A 17152-nucleotide genomic window follows, 5' to 3' on the forward strand; every position below is an offset into this window, starting at 1 on the left:
ATGGAATGAAGAAACTAAAATGGTAACAGGCACGTAAAAAAGGAAATTTGGTTTAAACTTTATAGTGGAGCGTTGTTGGGCAGTTTCAATGACACATTTCCAGCTAAGACTGCTTTGGCAGGCAACATCATTGTCATTTTATCATTCATTCATTAGCCATTGCTTTCTCTTCTCACTCTGATTTCCTTATTAGACGACACGTGTCTTTTGATGCTACAGAGCTCACTGCACTCATCCACACACCCTAATTTCTCTCCAACTCAGCCAGCCCACCCTTCCTTTTTCTTTCACCTCTGACCACCACTCAGCAGTCAGCACAGCAGTAAATACGTGTCCTTTTTCCGACCTTGCTCCTTCACATACGCCTTTTTTGTTTTGGGTTGCTGTTTCTCCCAAACTCAAACCTCAGCTATGTCAGGTCTGTATAATCACCGCTTCTCCCCTGTCCGGACAGCTTCTCCACATATTAGAAACACCCCCGACATTGATAGGTACTCCCTACTCTCATTACCACTTTCTCCTCAACAATATCAAATGTTTTCTTTTTTTTTTAATCGGATTTTGGCTTCTTTTTCCTTTCTTCAGTAATCAACTCTTATCAGAGCTGTTGGCAGAGCATCAAAAGCTTGGTCCTTTCATGCAAATCCTTCCCACATGTAGCCGACTGTTAAATCAAGGTTAAATCTTTACTCTCTCACACCTGGATCTGGTTTTTTTCTTCTTCTTTTAGTTAGATCAGTCTGATTGAGTGTAGTGATGAGATGGCCTTTTCTATTACCTATATTCTCTTCGTTTCTGATGTTCTTGGCTTGATCATGTACTTAAAGCAATGTTTGTTAGCTGGCTAAGTGCTCTAATGCGAAACAGAAGTTTATATACTTTACCTGCTAGTTTACCCCACTACAACTGACATTAGCAAAGTTTTTGCTTTTGTGAGGCTTTCCTTGAAATGTTCAATTAACAAGGATCTGTTTTATTTTACTTGTGCTTGATGTCCATACTTTACAACCTTCATTATCCCTTGTGATCCTTTTATGTCTCTCTAATTGATTGTGATTGCTATACTGCCTTCACGCATTGATATGTTTATGTAGCTTCATTTTATGGTGTTCATATGCAGAGATATTAAGGGTCTCTGGAATGATGTCCAACCAAGGATTTGGTGACTTTGACAGGATGAGGCATAGAAGCCCCAGTCCCATGGCTTCTTCAAACATTATGTCAAATGTTTCTGGAACTGGATTAAGCAACTGGAATAGTCTTCCTCAGGAGGTATTGTTTTTATTCTTGTTTGGTTAATTGAATGTTTTCTATTATATGTACATCATAAAGATCACAAACAAACAATAAAGTTTGAAGTAATTTCTCTTTCCATGAAAAATGAGCTTTAAAGTCACTTCTTACACTAATTATTTTCTGCTTCAAATCACAGGCCTTATCAAAGAGATTATGAAGTTAGTTTCCTGCTACTTCCTTTTATACTTCATTGCATACTATAGCATTCAAATTGCCAGAACGGACACTATATGTACTGTTCCTCTACAAGTGATCCATTTCAATATGTTTTGCTGTATGCATTGTCATAGGTAAAAGTATCATGGAGGCCCCTGCACTATTGCATTTTGTTCCGTCTGCTTAAAAAATGAGCAAATTAGTCCATGTACATTATATCAGCATGAGGTACATGTGATACACCATGTGTCACTGTTTGGTTATTCTGTCAACCAAGCTTTTGTAATGGTACAAATGGATGAAGATGAAATTTTTAATAGAAAGGGTTAATTTGCTCTTTGATCTAACATATAGGGACTGATTTGCTTATTTTTTTAATAGAGGAGGTAAAATGCAATCTGACTCGTAAACAAGGGCTTCCATGGTACTTTTACCATTGGCATACATGTTAGTGCAAGTAATATTTTTTTACTCCAAATCTTATGGCCTTTGGTTCTGGTTGCAAAGTTCAATTCAACAAATAAGGAAAAAGGCCAAATTATCACTAAATGAAAGCCTTTTTTCTCAAATGGTGAATATCTGGGTTTCTTTTTAACCCTCTTGGTATCTGGTTGATGACTCTAAACAAAAAGATTATTTATTTAGTCTCCAATAGTTTACTTGACGATGAACCATCTTAACATAGATGAGGTCCAAATGGTATTCTATAACATGCTTTAAGTGCAGAAGTCTTTGCTCAATATAATGGCTATTGATCAGATCCTTTCTAGTTGCTAAGATGTATTCAACTTTTTACTATTTTATCACATTTTAGTACCTGATCTTTAATGAAGCATTGGGAAAATATTATCTTGGAAAGTCGAGTCAGTATGGTTATTTCAAGCTAAAACTTGTTATCAAATCATGTGCCACTTACAGTTATGTGGATTGAGCCTTCTGATATTTTGTATTTTGACAGAGACTAAGTGGACCTCCTGGGATGACAATGGACTGGCAAGGTGCACCGGCAAGCCCTAGTTCATACAATGTGAAGAGAATTTTGCGTCTTGAAATTCCTGTCGATACATATCCAAATGTAAGCTTCATATGAAAACTGCTAGTACATTAGATTAAAATTTGTTTGTTATCTGTACTGTCATATTCAATCGAATGAAACATATGTTTTTATGAGTATTTGATATTTAAACTCTGCTTTTTTTTATACTTTTACTTGCTAGTTCAATTTTGTTGGACGACTTCTAGGCCCTAGAGGCAATTCTTTGAAGCGGGTAGAAGCTACTACTGGTTGCCGTGTATACATCAGAGGCAAAGGATCAATAAAGGATCCAGACAAGGTAAAGCCGGAAAAGTAGTCTTGTTTTGACATAAAAATCAAATAGTTTGGATAATAATTTACCATCTTTTTCCATCTAAAGGAAGAGCAGCTCAGAGGTAGATCTGGCTATGAACACCTCAATGATCCACTCCACATATTAATTGAAGCTGATTTACCTGCTAATTTTGTTGATATAAGGCTCAGACAAGCTCAGGAAATTGTAGAAGAATTACTGAAACCTGTGGTATGTATTGCAATCTTCATTCTTCTAAATTTGTTAGCCATATTCACAGCCATAGCCCATCGGTCACTCTCATATATGCTTCCATCTTGAAACTCCATTATTGGCCTTTCTTGTATTAGCTGTTTCCTCTGTCAAAAGGCTTCTGTACTAGGAGAAAAATTGCATTTTACATCCTCTATTCAAGAAAATAGATAAATTAGTCCTTGTACATTAGTTCAAAGAGCATATTAGTCTTTTCTTTTAAAAAATTCTTCACTTATACTATTAAAAATTAGTATGGCTAATAGAATAATTAGATAGCGATACGTGTATATCATGTTGACATATAGGGATAAATTTTTAACAGAAGGACGAGTTTGCTGTTTGATTTAACGTATAGGGACTTGCTTTTTTTTTGAGTAAAGAGAACAAAATACAATTCAACTTATACTACAGGTGCCTTCATGGTACTTTTACCTGCTGTAGAATTATTTTTCCTTAATTTCCTTTTGCTAAACTCGATATTCATACATGTAGGATGAGTCACAAGATTTTATCAAGAGGCAGCAGTTGCGTGAGCTGACGATGCTGAACTCGAATTTCCGAGAGGAAAGTCCGGGTCCAACTGGTAGTGTTTCTCCTTTTAATTGCAGTGGAATGAAACGTCCCAAAACAGGACGCTGAGGGTTTAAACAATAAAATCATCTGAGTTGTTTGTTTCTACACTGCCTGCCCCCAGGATTCAAAACCAAACATACCTCTCATCTGATGCAATATATCAGTCCAGCACACGTTGAAATGATTTGGGCTAACCAGTATATCTCTGGGGAGCTTTGTAATGGTCCTTTCATTTTTTTTGTGTTTTGAACAGAAGAGAGAGATAGAAAGTTGGTTCTTGCATTTTAGGTTTAGTGAGGTCAGTTTTGGTGTAAAACTCGATACATCCATTGGATTCATTCTTGTGTTAGTAGCTATAAGGTGTGTGCAATAATAATATAACATGTACTTCTTGTGTTGCAAGCAAATCATCAGGGTGAAAATACGTCTATGAGTTGGGCCTATTATACTCTTGGGTTTATGAGGAGCTAGAGAAGCAGATGGATTTAGCAGAGCATTTCAACCCATCTCTTAATGGCTCGATAGAGCCTGGAATTTGAATATTTGTCTTCACAAATGAATGTAGCAGCAGTATTTCAAAATATTGGGACCATTTGATTTGGCTTAAAGTACTTGGTAGGTCCCAGGGACTAGATCAATTTAATTTTAATTTCTCTATTTTTAAATGGATCAATTTTTTTTATAAAAATTATTTTTTTTCAATAGTAGTTTAATTCCAAACAAAATCATACGAGCTTATGAACTTTGTTAAACAGTAAATTATATTTTTTAATCAGTTTATTTGAATTTTTTAGAGTGATTCATTCAAAAATAGAGGGACTAATTTGATTAGGTCTTAGAGGAATTTGATATTGAGGTTGTGCATAAAGCATCTCCAGAACGCAAGCAAGCGTTCAAGCTAAGATGACTACGGAAGCGATGGCATGTTACAACCATCCAATTCTACAAACCATCGTATTCCATATCTTGCGGCTGTTATAAGTCTTCAGGGAAAGAATTGCAAGTAATAAACTCTTTATTTAGATATTAAGTAATTAGTCCCTCACACAAAAAATTAAATAAATTAATCCCTATCAATTAACAGTAATGTTAATATTTTTCATCAATTATATATAATTTTGATTGTTATAATTACAAATTTAGAGCCTCAATGTTTAAAATTTTGACCTATTTGATCAATAAAAAAAATAAAAGGGATTGGAGAGGTATTTCTATCAAATACAGAATTTTGATTGCTATAATGACAAATCTAACCTCGATGTTTAAAATTTTGAAAAAGACCAATTTGATCAATATTGAAATTGAGAGGGACTGGATAGGTGTTTTTACCAAATACAAAATCATGTTTTAGAAGGAAAAAATCCAACCTATATAATTAGCCTTGATGTTTAAAATTTTGAGAGGGACTAATTTGATCAATATCAATCTTAAGAGGGGCTTAAGAGATGTTTTTACCAAATACAAAATTTTGATTGGTATGATTACAAGCTCGATGTTTTAAAATTTTGGAAAAGACCAACTTGATCTGTATCGAAATTGCTAAGGACTGGAGAGGTATTTTCACCAAAAACAAAATAATGTTTTAATGGAATCCGACCTGCCTGATTCGAACCAGCGACCTAAGGATATCAGTCATGAAGGCATCCTACTACAGTCCTCCGCTCTACCAACTGAGCTAAGGTCGGATTGCAACTTTCCGGTAAGAAGTTACATTTTATTATATTATCAAAATTTAAAAGCAAATTCCCACACAACCCTATTTTTCACTCTTCGCCCGAGGCTCAACAACCATCTTTTTCCATCTCTGCATATACGATCTCACATTCTGGTATTCCCTTTTCAACTACATTTGTCGCTTTCTCTTTGTATATCTTTGCTCCTCCTTTTCATCATCATCTTACCTTATTCACATTTTTCTCTCAACTGCTCTTTTAATCATATATAATAATTTTTATTTAAAATGAAAGATTCTGTGCAGGTTTAGATTTAACACTTTGCAGAGTTGAGTTTTGAGGAAACAAGTTCGATCAAATCACTGAAGCGATCCATCAAATGGCTGCTATGGCTCGGTATCTTTTCTCGGACCTGCCGAGACAATCACCTAACATGACTGATACCTGCCGTCTCAGATCACAACCACCTCATGTCGTTTCCTTCCCAAGAAACCAACCGTTCCGTTTTCAATGTTCTCAGATGTCCATTCCCAAGCTACGTATTTCATGCGGCGGAGGAGACGGTGGAAACCATGGGGTTGGTGGTAGCGGAGGTGGTGGCAGAGGAGGAGGTGGCGGGTCCAATTCCAGCGATGATCCATGGAAGCGTTTTGGCATTCTGGGCCTTTTCCTAAGTGGATGGAGAGACAGGGTTGCAGCAGATCCGCAGTTTCCATTCAAGGTTTTAATGGAAGAGTTGGTGGGAGTCACTGCTTGTGTTCTTGGAGACATGGCTTCACGTCCTAATTTTGGTCTTAACGAGCTCGACTTCGTTTTCTCAACTCTCGTTGTCGGTTCCATTATGAATTTCACTCTTATGTATCTTTTAGCACCAACAGCTTCCGCAGCTTCTTCAAGTCTCCCTTCTATCTTTGCAAACTGTCCTCAAAGTCATATGTTTGAACCAGGTGCTTTTACCTTAATCAACCGTTTCGGGACTTTTGTCTATAAAGGAACTGTGTTTGCTGCTGTTGGACTGGCTGCTGGACTTGTCGGGACTGCAATCTCAAACGGGTTGATCACTATGAGGAAGAAAATGGATCCCACCTTTGAAACACCCAACAAGCCTCCTCCTACCTTGTTGAATGCCATCACCTGGGCCATTCACATGGGTGTTAGCAGCAATTTTAGGTATCAAACCTTGAATGGGATCGAGTTTGTGTTGGAAAAGGGGCTTCCCCCCTTTGTATTTAAGTCATCAGTGGTGGTCCTGAGATGCTTAAATAACGTAATTGGAGGAATGTCATTTGTAATACTAGCAAGGATGACTGGGTCTCAGAGTGTTGAACAGAAGCCAGCAAACATAGACAAGGAGAAGGAGATGTTGATGGATGGTGGTGTCAATATGGAGAACAATCAGTCGACTTTTAAGTGACTTTTACCCTTTTTTTTTGTTTTTTTCTCGTCCTTGGACGTTTTTGGCATTTTCTCTGCCCGACTCTGTAACTTGGACGTAGCATGTGATCACAATGTTTGTAATAAGATCCAAGATGTCTCAGTTTGAAGTTATAGTTCATGTGATCATAATATTTTGGGTTATGGTGTGCTTTTCTTTTCCCTTTTACTTCAAGTGCTATATATATCTGTCACAGATGCATTTCAATTTCGAAGATATTATTAAGTTACGGTTTTCGAAAGCTTGTTGCATTTCAAGTTTTAGTGAAGTCTTGATAAGAAAGTTTGACAATATGAAAGCTAGCCTAGAAAAGGAGTAGCTTTATAAATAGTGGATCTGTTTTGTTTTACGTGTGCTTAGTATCCATGCTTCACAACCTTAATATCCATTGTGGTCCTTTGATTAATTTGATTGTGGATGCTATACTGCTTGCATGCATTGATATGTTTATATAGCTTCATCTGTTTTATATATACATACATATATAATGGTCTTCATACGTAGAAATATTTCTGGTCTCTTGAATGATGTCCAAGAATTTGTTGACTTCGACACGATGAGGCATAGAAGCCCCAGTCCCATGGCTTCTTCAAACATTGTGTCAAATGTTTCTGGAGCTAGATTATGCAGCTGGGATAATCTTCCTAAACTAAAGAGGTATTGTTTTATTTCTTGTTTGGTTAATTTGTGTAATAAGCGATTATTATATGCTTTTAATTCTTTGAAAACATGTTTAAAGTTCGAGTGTCTAAAAGTTGGAAAGGAGAATCATAACATGCTGAAGTCTCTGTTTTCTGACATCGTAAAGATCACAAACAAACAATAAAGTTTGAAGTAGTTTCTCTTTGCTTTTTTAGTATGACAAATGAGCTTCAAAGACAGTTCTTACACTAATTATTTTCTGCTTCAAATTGCAGACCATATCAAAGAGATTATGAATTTAGTTTCCTGCTACTTCCTTTTATACTTCGTTGCATTTTGTATCATTCAAATTGCGAGAGCACACATTATATGCACCGTTCCTTTACAGATGACTCATTTCAATATGTTATGGTGTATGCATAGTCATATATGTTGGTTCGAATAATATTTTCCTTCTCCGAATCTATGGCTTTTGGTTCTAGTTGCTAAGTTCAATTCAAAAAATAAGGAAAATAGCCAAAGTATCACTAAATGAAACCCTTATTGTCAAATGGTGAATACATGAGTTTAATCCTCTCGGCTTCTGGTTGATAACACTAACCACAGATTTTTTATTTAGTCTCCAATACTTTACTTGACGATGGGTCATCATAAGTAACACAGATGGGGACCATGTTATTTCCTGTCTGAAATCCGATGGTTGCCGAAGAGCTTAATATAATGGCTATCTGTCAGTTCATTACTAGTTGCTAAGATGTATTTAACTTTTACCTTCATTTATGATTATGTATTTCAATTGGTTAAGAACTGAACATTCTAAATCTATTTTATCACATTTTAGTACCTGATCCTTAACGAAGCACTGAGAAAATGTTATCTTGGAAAGTCAGGTGAGTTATGTGCATGAGGATTATTTCTAGCTAAAACTTGTTATCACTTCATGTGCTTACTTGCGCTTATGTGGATTGAGCCCTTATGCTAATTTTGTCATATAAGGCTTAGACAGGCTCAGGAAATCATAGAAGAATTACTGGAACCTGGGGTATGTATTGTAATTTTATATTTCTAAGTTTGTTAGCCATAGCCATAGCTGTAGATTGCTCTCAGATATGCTTCCATCTTGAAGCTCCATTATGTCATAAAATTATCGACTGTTCTTGTGTAAGCGGCTTCATCTATTGGAAGCTTTGGCATCTTTACTATTATGCTGCAGAACTGTTTTCCTTTTTTTTACTGAACTTGATATTCTCATATATAGGATGATGAGTTACAAGATATTATCAAGAGCCAGCATATCAGCTCAGGACAACTTGAAATGATTAGGCTAAAAGTGATTGCAAGGGAGCTTTGTAATGGACATTCCATTTTAGGTTTGGTCAGGTAAGTCCATTGGATTCATTCTGTTTGTGTTGCAAGCAAAGCATTAGGGGTGGTGCAAGAAGATCATGTTTGTTAATGTTTTTCCATTGTAATCTAAATTTATATCAATGAAGCATGGAAATGTAAGTTGTGTTTATTATATTATTGTTTTGTGGAGATGGATCTTCTTCTTCCGAAGTAGGAGCCTCTGCAGAAAGCAGTGTATGTAGAAGCATATGATAAATAATATATGTTACTATGATGCACTGCCTCCCATCTCATATCTTCAGGACAGGATTTTGGATTCTGTACTGACCTGGATGCCATTGCATGCCACAGTCACCCACAAAACTGGAATTCAATTGCGGGATACAAGGAGGTTCAAGAGCCGGGCTATCTCAATGATTTATCTCAAATTTTGTAGGGTTTGGATAAAAATATTAGATTTGAAAAATAGCTTGTTTAAAATAAAAATCGGGTTTGAACTCAAGCATTCCAGATGCAAGTTCGGCTCCGCCCATTTTTAAAGTTTATAATATATTATATTATGTTATTTTTATATAGGTTAAATTTGCTATCAGTCCCTGTACTTTATGTAAGTTGTGTATTTAGCCCTTATACTTTAATTCAATCAATTTTAGTTCTTATATTTTTTGAATTTTGAAATTTTAGTCCAAACTATAGTAGTTAAATTCATTTGGTTAAATTCAATTACTAGTGTTATACTGTGTACAGTTGTAAATTTAGTATATATTCTACAATTGAATCATTCTAAGCCCATTAACTAGATTTTTAGCAAGTAAAACGTGAAAATAACGAGCTAACATGACAATATGTTTGTCCCATCAAATTTTGAAAATTAAAGAACTTAATGAATTTAACAATTATTGTTTGATGAGGGTTGAAATTCTAAAATTTGAAAAGTATAGCGACTAAAAATGACCAAATTAAAGAGATTAAATTCACAACTTTCATAAAATACAGGGGCTAAATAGCATAATTTAACCTTTTATATATATTATAAATGTTAAGTTGACAATATATAAAATTTTAATAAACGAATAAACATATAAATTTATTAAATATTAAATTAAAAACAATATAAACGTTTGTTCAAAAATTTAAAGAATAATATGAACAAGTTTAAAATGGGTTTGGGTTAGTCGATTACAAATAGAGACGGGCTTGAGTAAAATTTTAACCTCATATTTTAGATTCAGCTAGACTTCAATAACTATAAAGTATGTTAATGTCATACTTAAATACTCAAGTCAATAATTTGTTATTTATTATTATTGTCAAAGGAAAGAATTAGAAGTAAGAATGCAAAAATTTAGAATAAAAATGCAAAATCATAAAAATAAATACAATGCGATCAAATGGATTGTTGTTTATTGTTTGTGTCATTGCCAAGGAAAGACTTGGAAGAAGGCAAAAAAAATAAAAATGCAAAAACCTAATCCGACCTACCGGATTCGAACCAGTGACCTAAGGATTTCAGACAGGAAAGCCTCCTACTACAGTCCTCCGCTCTACCAACTGAGCTAAGGTCGGATCACATCACTTTGATAAAAAAAGCTATTTTATTCAAAGTAAAATCCAATACAACCCTATTTCTCGCTCTTCAGTCTTCACCAACCACTTCCGTGTCTACATATACCATCTCAGACACAGAGCATTACCTTTTCAATTTTCAACTACATTTCTCGCATTCTCCAGCTCTGTCTTTACTTTCTTTGTTTTGTTCTTGCATCATCTAACCTTGTTCTCTTCTGCTCTTTTTACGATAATCAAATTTCCTAAAAAGAATCAATCTGTGCAGGTTTAGTTTAACTCTTTTGCAGAGTTGATTTTTGATTGTTCAGATGGCTGCCATGGCTCGGTATAGTTTCTCGGACCTGACGAGAAAATTCCCTAACACGAGCGGTGCTCGCCCTCTCAAATCACAACCACCGCATGTTGTTTCCTTCCCTCGAAACCAACCGTTCCGGTTTCAGCCTTCTCAGATTTCCATTCCCAAACTTCAGTTTTCATGCGGCGGAGGAGACGACGGAAACCATGGGGTTGGTGGTAACGGAGGTGGTGGTAAAGGCGATGGCGGTTCCAACTCCAACGATGATCTATGGCAGCGCTTTGGCATTTTGGGTCTTCTTCTAAGTGGATGGAGAGACAGGGTTGCAGCAGATCCTCAGTTCCCATTCAAGGTTTTAATGGAAGAATTGGTGGGTGTTAGTGCTTGTGTTGTTGGAGACATGGCTTCACGTCCTAATTTTGGTCTTAATGAGCTCGACTTCGTTTTCTCAACTCTTGTTGTGGGTTCAATTTTGAATTTCCTTCTTATGTATCTTTTAGCACCAACAGCTTCTGCATCATCTTCAAGTCTCCCTTCCATCTTTGCAAATTGTCCACAAAGTCATATGTTTGAACCAGGTGCTTATACCTTAATGAACCGTTTTGGGACTTTTGTCTATAAAGGAGCTGTGTTTGCTGCTGTTGGATTTGCTGCAGGCCTTGTTGGAACTGCAATCTCAAATGGGTTGATCATGATGAGGAAGAAAATGGATCCCAGCTTTGAAACACCTAACAAGCCACCTCCTACCTTGTTGAATGCCTTCACTTGGGCTACTCACATGGGGGTTAGCAGCAATTTGAGGTACCAAACCTTGAATGGGGTCGAGTTTTTGTTGGCTAAGGGACTTCCTCCCCTGGCATTTAAGTCATCAGTGGTGGTTCTGAGATGCTTAAATAATGTACTTGGAGGAATGACATTTGTAATACTAGCAAAATTTACTGGATCTCAGAGTGTTGAACAGAAGCCACCAAACATAAACAAGGAGAAGAAGTCGGTGGACGGTGACAGTTTGGACAACAGTCAGTCGACTTTTAAGTGATTTTTACCCCCTTTTGTTTACTTTTTTGTCGTAGCTTTTTCTCTGCCTATCTCTGTAACTAGGATGTAGCATGTGATCATAATGTTTGGAATAAGATCCAAGTCAGTCTCCGGATTTGATGTCATAATTCATGAGGGTGGATGAGATGTTTTCTGTTGCATTTTCTTAGTGATTTTTGTAGAAAGTGTCTTCCTTGAATTGAAATCACTTGGACAGTGATGCTTAGCAGCAAATAGTTGCCTTGGAAATGAAAAGCAGGATTTGTCTTGATCTTTCAACTCTTCTTTTACCCTATTTGAGAATAATATATAGATACATATATATACACATTACTATATCCTTAAGAAAGAACAAAAAGAAAAGGGAACTTTTTTGTATTCACCAGGGGGAGAATCTATGAACACTTTCTCTGTCTGTCTGTCAACCAATATAAACATTCTTAAGATGTTAGATCCAAGGGCTCTCAAATGAAAATCCAAACGAGCAATGCCTAGGGATCCCCTTGTCTGTTAGAATGATTAAAACTAAAGCATACAATAGAATGAAACCCCCATCCTCTCATGTTGAACTATAAATCCTATTGAGTCCTTCCCTTCATGACTGTGGAGCTAAACCGACCCGTAAAAACTAATGCAAAGGCCATACTCAAAGCACAATCATCTTATCTGACAGCCTCCGGAGCAGAATTGCAATAAGGTGTATGCAAGCAAACCAACTTGGTGCATGCTAAACAAAGAGTAGCAAAACCGACTCCAACAGCAAGACCGCAGCTGCTTTTTCGGATATCTAACCTTACTGCTCTTTGAACTATTCTAACAAAGCATGGGATCAATCCTCCACAGGCCAAAACCATCACATGGTCAAGACCACTGTAGTCAATTCCTGCCAATATTGCTCCAATTGCAGATATCGGGCCTATGACGCTGATTAGAGCAGCTGCTGCAAGAGAGCCATACCAACTGCCAGTAGTTCCAAAGATGCAGCTGGCCACAGCTGCACCACGTGGAAGCCCGTGAAGGGATACAGGAAGGACCATGTGCCGGCCAAGTCCATAAGCTTTTGGCGCAGCCACTCCTAGTGCAAGCCCTTCAGCCAGAGCATGAAAAGCCACAGCTCCACACGCTAAAAATGACTGGAGAGTGAGAACACTCACCGGAAATCTTGTTACTGTCGGAAGGTTATTGGAAGAACTTCTTTTGTTACCAACAAGCAACAAAATAGTAGAGCTTGAAACATGGACAAATGCAGCTCCTACAGTTAGTAGCAACATAAGTGGTAAGAATCCCATTTTGGAAGACAATAGTAGTTGCAGCGGTCGCCAGGCACCAAGGATGAAGGCAATGCCAGATGCAGTACCCATGAGAAGGGCATGCTGAAGATGGAAAGCAAGAGCAAATGAAACAAGCACAAGGCCACCCAGTAAAGGTCCAAGGCCAAAAAGCAATGAAACAAAGAAGCCAGAAGCATCCTCAGAACTGGAAATTTAAAACAGTAGAATTTAGTCAATGAGACAAGTTAAAATGAAATCACAATATAGCAGCTAAGAGTAGGGCAGCATTTAAGAACAAAAGCAGATGGCCAGATTGCATCAAGGGCAACACACCCATATATCAAGCAAAAAGAAACCCAAAGTAGCTGTATTTACTCATGCAATGATGTTATATCCGGTCATGCATTCTTCTCAACAAACAATAGTTCAGTTAACTCACTTGTAGTCATGAGTGAAATTCTGGAAAAGAGTGCTTAGAGCTTCCATGAATGCTACTGAAAGCGTAGCAGCTGATGCCACTGGAGTTGGTGAAGCTTCCTATTAAAAAAATGATGGAGAAGGGAAGACATCATTTCTCTAGAACAAAGAAGAAAGCATAAAAAAAAAATTTAAACATGGTCGAACAAGATTAATCTTTCCAATTTACAAATTGCTGTTCAAATAAAGTTGTTTTATATAGCTTTTTAGGCTTTGCAGAAGAGAGACAGTGAAGAGGATGGCAGTAGTAGTTATGCATTACCATAGCTAGATAAGTTCATTATAATAGTATACTGCGAACTGACCAATGAAGTGTTCTTCATAGGATACAAATCAAAATAGAACAAAAGGTCTACAAAAATTATTGTAGATTGAAGATTCAAACATATATTTTTTAAGCGCAAGAATCACAATTACCTTAAATGCATCAGGGAGAACCTCAGCAACAACCATCCAGATCATACATCCAGCAGCAAAACCAGTACAAAAGGGCAGGAATTTATTAAATGTATCGGCGCACATAAAAGAAGGAACTGCAACAATTGGCTGGCAAAAATGTTTCGAAGAAAAAAAATTAAAGGGAATAAACAACCTTAATATTTTATTTCTATCATTGCTTTTGCCCATTTAACAGATAAAACCAAGTAGTCCTTCATTATTGCAATATAAATCAAGCATGCACTTGAAAGTTTACAAGTGGGTCTTTTACTAATTTTCTGCTCACAATTATTCTCCATTGAAGTTATTTACCTGGTCTTTAATTTTAACCAACTTTTCTACTTCACAATATCTTCTTCTACGTTTCTTTTTCAACCCGATCTTGGAAGTTCCAATTTCATTCGATACAGACAGATATGCTCCTGACAACAGAATTAACATGATTAGGTACCTGTGGCAAGGATGTAATAATGCTCCATAGCATTGCATTCTGTGGAGAAACACCCCTTGATGCAAGAACCGTGCTCACAGCCAATCCCTCCGGTATGTTATGTACAGCTATGGCCAAAGTTACCAAAAGGCCTTGAGTAAAACCTTTTGAGCCGGTAAAGGAAACTCCAACACCAGAGCCCTCTCCAAATGAATGCAGTGTCATGATTCCAATAACAAGAACAACTTTAGTTGCATCTGCTCCTTTTATATCCAGCATACTTACTTCCCCATATTGTTCAAGAAACTGAAACCCAAAAATGATTGGAGAAATATAAGATGTTGATATTATAGCCAAAAAATACGTTGATACCACCAAATTACAAGTTAAAAAGACAGCATTGTGTATGGCATGCAGTATCAGCAGTCTAAACTCACTGAGAAGTAACAATGATCCTAAAATAATTTTACAAACCGAAAAACTGATAAAGAGAGATTGTGATCACCTTCTTACAAAGCAGAATAAAAACACCACCCGCTAAAATCCCAATAACAACCCAACTTCCAGCACCATGTTCTTGCCCTTCCTGTATGAGATCAAAACTTGCAGCCAACATGACACCAGCAGCCATTCCATTGCATATCCCAGCCCACTGAGGATCAAGTTCCACAAAGAAAAATGGAACTGCACCTAAACCAGTTGCTGCAGCCATTGCTAATGTCAAAAGGGCAACTGTGGACAGAGACACTCTGCTGTAACTGCCCTTCCAGTTACTCATTAAGTTGTTGTCATCCTTAAAACTTATGACTTTCTCCGTACCAGTGCCATCTATAACATTGTTGCCTACATTATTGGGGGGAGATCTTATCCCTTTCGAAATTTCGCTTTGACCATCTGCTGTAGCGCATTCAAGTAACACAAATATGAAGTACAAAGAGAGAAACAGATGCTTGACTCTAAACAGCATTGCTCTAATTTTTTTCCAGAAATCTATCAACAATAATGATTGTTATTAATCAAATAGAATCCCCCCAAGTGAAGCCAATCCTGCAGTGAGTTTGGAAACGCACCTGCGCAACATTAAAATGCAAAATTTTCATGTATCTGCAACAAAAATCCTTCACTAGTAATCCAAGGCTAAAATGAAATATTATCATAAAGTAATCGTACATAGTTATCTGAAAATTATTTTAATCCAGCAGAGGCTACCTGCCACAGAAATCCCCCCAAGAAAGAAACCCAAGCTAATTGATAAGATGAACAATCAAAGACACTAACATGAAGCAGGATCCTTAAGATTCCCCAATTCCCAAAGCCAAAGACAACCCTTTTCGGTATCCAATAGTGATGTAAAACACAAAATGAGTGAAGCAAATTTAATGGTGGGAAAGAAAAGGCCTGAATTTTGCAATCAAGGGGCAAAAACCAAAGTTTCAGAGAAGGACTAATTAATAATAAAGATAATTAAAAAAAAAAAGCGTAAAGGAAACTTACGGACCAAATGCAAAAGCGCTTCCAAACAAACAAAAAAAGGAACGATCTTCAACGATTTCTTTATTTATTTAATTTTTCAGTTGATAATGTGAAGAAGAGACAATTGGGTTCCAGAGGAATAAACACAAACTAAAACATATAATAAAATAAAAGGATTTAATAATAATTGTGAGCACGTTGTTTTCCAGTTTCCAGCTGCTGAAACCCCCAGCCAGCCTTACCGATCGCTCCTTGAATCGGTGATGCTGAGGTGAGGGATCACTGTTGGATTGGAAATTTCACTGCTTTTTTAGTAAATTTAACCTACTATCATTTCACTACCAAATCATATTGGGGAATATTTTTTCACTTAAAGAAAACTCAACTTCGAAATTAACTATTTCCATTTAGGTACCTAATTAACTTTGAAATTCAACTATTAGTACTTAACTTCAAAAAATTACAAAATGGTCACTGTATTTAAGTTACTGTATTTTTAAAATAGCTATTGTATGTTTTCTTTATTTGCATTGTATGCATCAAGCGAAAGTTTTCATTCATTTTCTTTTCTACAATTTAATTTTTTTCATGAGACAACTTTAAACGTCACGAATCTACGAATTAAAATACAAACAATCGTCTTCTCTGATCTTTGACACTAATCGTCAAATCGATTTGGATCTAAAGTAAGTTCTTCTATTTGTTGATAGATACCGATCCACTGTGTCGATCACCAAATCAATGCTTAAAGCTCACTAGCCCAATGACTTAAATAAAATCTTTCAAATAGTTCAGTAACTTAAATGAAAACTTTCAAATAATTTAGTGAATATTTAGTAACTTTTTAAAATAAAGTTACCAAAAGGTAAAATAAAATATTTCTTCCTCTTTTCTCTCTCCTTCCACATTTTTTATTAAAAATTAGTATGAGAGATAAAATAAATAATGACACATGGCATGTTACATTCACACTGTGTTGACTTACAAATAACCAATTTTTAATAGTAACTTTAGATGAATTATTTAACAAAACTTCTCATTCTGGTCTCACTCCCCCTCCCCTCCATTTGAGCATATTAAGTATTTTTTTATCACAATCTATTATTAGATTTTATAACGAGAGATGTTATTGAATATACTAACCAAAGAACTGTTAAATCTTAAGAGATACGCTATTGAACACCCTCAAGGTAATCAACTCGTATTCATAATTTGTTTAATTGATGAATATATTCCAACATATGAGGTATTATCTAATGGAGATTCATTTGTTGTAGAAAGTAAGGGTTGGAAATGCAGTTGCAGACAAGGGAGGGGGTAGGGCGTGGGCAAGGGCCTCCCCCTAAAATAGAAAATAAGTCTTTCTAGGTTTAATATATAGTAAAATTATAGTTTGGCCCTCTAATAAATGTTATAATTTTAATTTAGTCCTTTTGAAAATCATAAAAATATAGAC

At 36.2% G+C, this 17152-nt stretch overlaps 4 protein-coding genes and 2 non-coding genes across 11 annotated transcripts; 3 read left to right on the forward strand and 3 right to left on the reverse strand.

Annotated features, from left to right (window-relative positions):
- The first annotated feature begins 95 nt into the window (after positions 1–95).
- On the forward strand, positions 96–6829 carry LOC107903918 (KH domain-containing protein At2g38610). Of its 3 annotated transcripts, XM_016830128.2 has the most exons (8): positions 96–491; positions 586–677; positions 1121–1272; positions 2411–2527; positions 2670–2786; positions 2868–3011; positions 3528–5307; positions 5587–6829. In XM_016830128.2, exons 1-7 carry the CDS (start codon positions 412–414, stop codon positions 3672–3674), a joined length of 849 nt encoding a protein of 282 aa, XP_016685617.2. In that variant the 5' UTR covers positions 96–411; the 3' UTR covers positions 3675–5307; positions 5587–6829. The 3 variants fall into 3 exon arrangements, with proteins under 3 accessions (XP_016685617.2, XP_016685634.2, XP_016685626.2); XM_016830145.2 differs by lacking the exon at positions 5587–6829 and having other exon boundaries at positions 232–491; positions 4012–4281; XM_016830137.2 differs by lacking the exon at positions 5587–6829 and having other exon boundaries at positions 232–491; positions 4023–4281.
- On the reverse strand, positions 5200–5293 carry TRNAY-GUA (transfer RNA tyrosine (anticodon GUA)). The gene is made up of 2 exons: positions 5257–5293; positions 5200–5235 (listed from the first exon to the last, which is right to left on the reverse strand). It is a non-coding gene; the product is annotated as a tRNA-Tyr (tRNA).
- Positions 5661–6695, forward strand: LOC107903907 (protein RETICULATA-RELATED 3, chloroplastic). The gene has a single exon (XM_016830117.2). The coding sequence runs from the start codon at positions 5661–5663 to the stop codon at positions 6693–6695; it is 1035 nt and encodes a 344-aa protein (XP_016685606.1).
- A 3234-nt stretch (positions 6830–10063) lies between the features above and the next one.
- On the forward strand, positions 10064–11878 carry LOC107903898 (protein RETICULATA-RELATED 3, chloroplastic). Its single transcript, XM_016830101.2, has one exon. It carries the CDS (start codon positions 10583–10585, stop codon positions 11606–11608), a length of 1026 nt encoding a protein of 341 aa, XP_016685590.1. The 5' UTR covers positions 10064–10582; the 3' UTR covers positions 11609–11878.
- TRNAY-GUA (transfer RNA tyrosine (anticodon GUA)) lies at positions 10178–10271 on the reverse strand. Its single transcript has 2 exons — positions 10235–10271; positions 10178–10213 (listed from the first exon to the last, which is right to left on the reverse strand). It is a non-coding gene; the product is annotated as a tRNA-Tyr (tRNA).
- An 83-nt stretch (positions 11879–11961) lies between the features above and the next one.
- LOC107903889 (putative zinc transporter At3g08650) lies at positions 11962–16040 on the reverse strand. 4 transcript variants are annotated; one of them, XM_016830087.2, is made up of 7 exons: positions 15722–16029; positions 15433–15621; positions 14729–15293; positions 14245–14529; positions 13773–13901; positions 13318–13415; positions 11962–13083 (listed from the first exon to the last, which is right to left on the reverse strand). In XM_016830087.2, exons 3-7 carry the CDS (start codon positions 15188–15190, stop codon positions 12270–12272), a joined length of 1788 nt encoding a protein of 595 aa, XP_016685576.1. In that variant the 5' UTR covers positions 15191–15293; positions 15433–15621; positions 15722–16029; the 3' UTR covers positions 11962–12269. The 4 variants fall into 4 exon arrangements, with proteins under 4 accessions (XP_016685576.1, XP_016685573.1, XP_016685559.1 ...); XM_016830084.2 differs by having other exon boundaries at positions 15394–15621; XM_016830070.2 differs by lacking the exon at positions 15433–15621 and having other exon boundaries at positions 15722–16040.
- Between the last annotated feature and the right edge of the window lie 1112 nt (positions 16041–17152).

This window comes from Gossypium hirsutum, chromosome D02 (assembly GCF_007990345.1).
Source record: "Gossypium hirsutum isolate 1008001.06 chromosome D02, Gossypium_hirsutum_v2.1, whole genome shotgun sequence".
In the NCBI taxonomy this organism is placed as follows: Eukaryota; Viridiplantae; Streptophyta; class Magnoliopsida; order Malvales; family Malvaceae; genus Gossypium; species Gossypium hirsutum.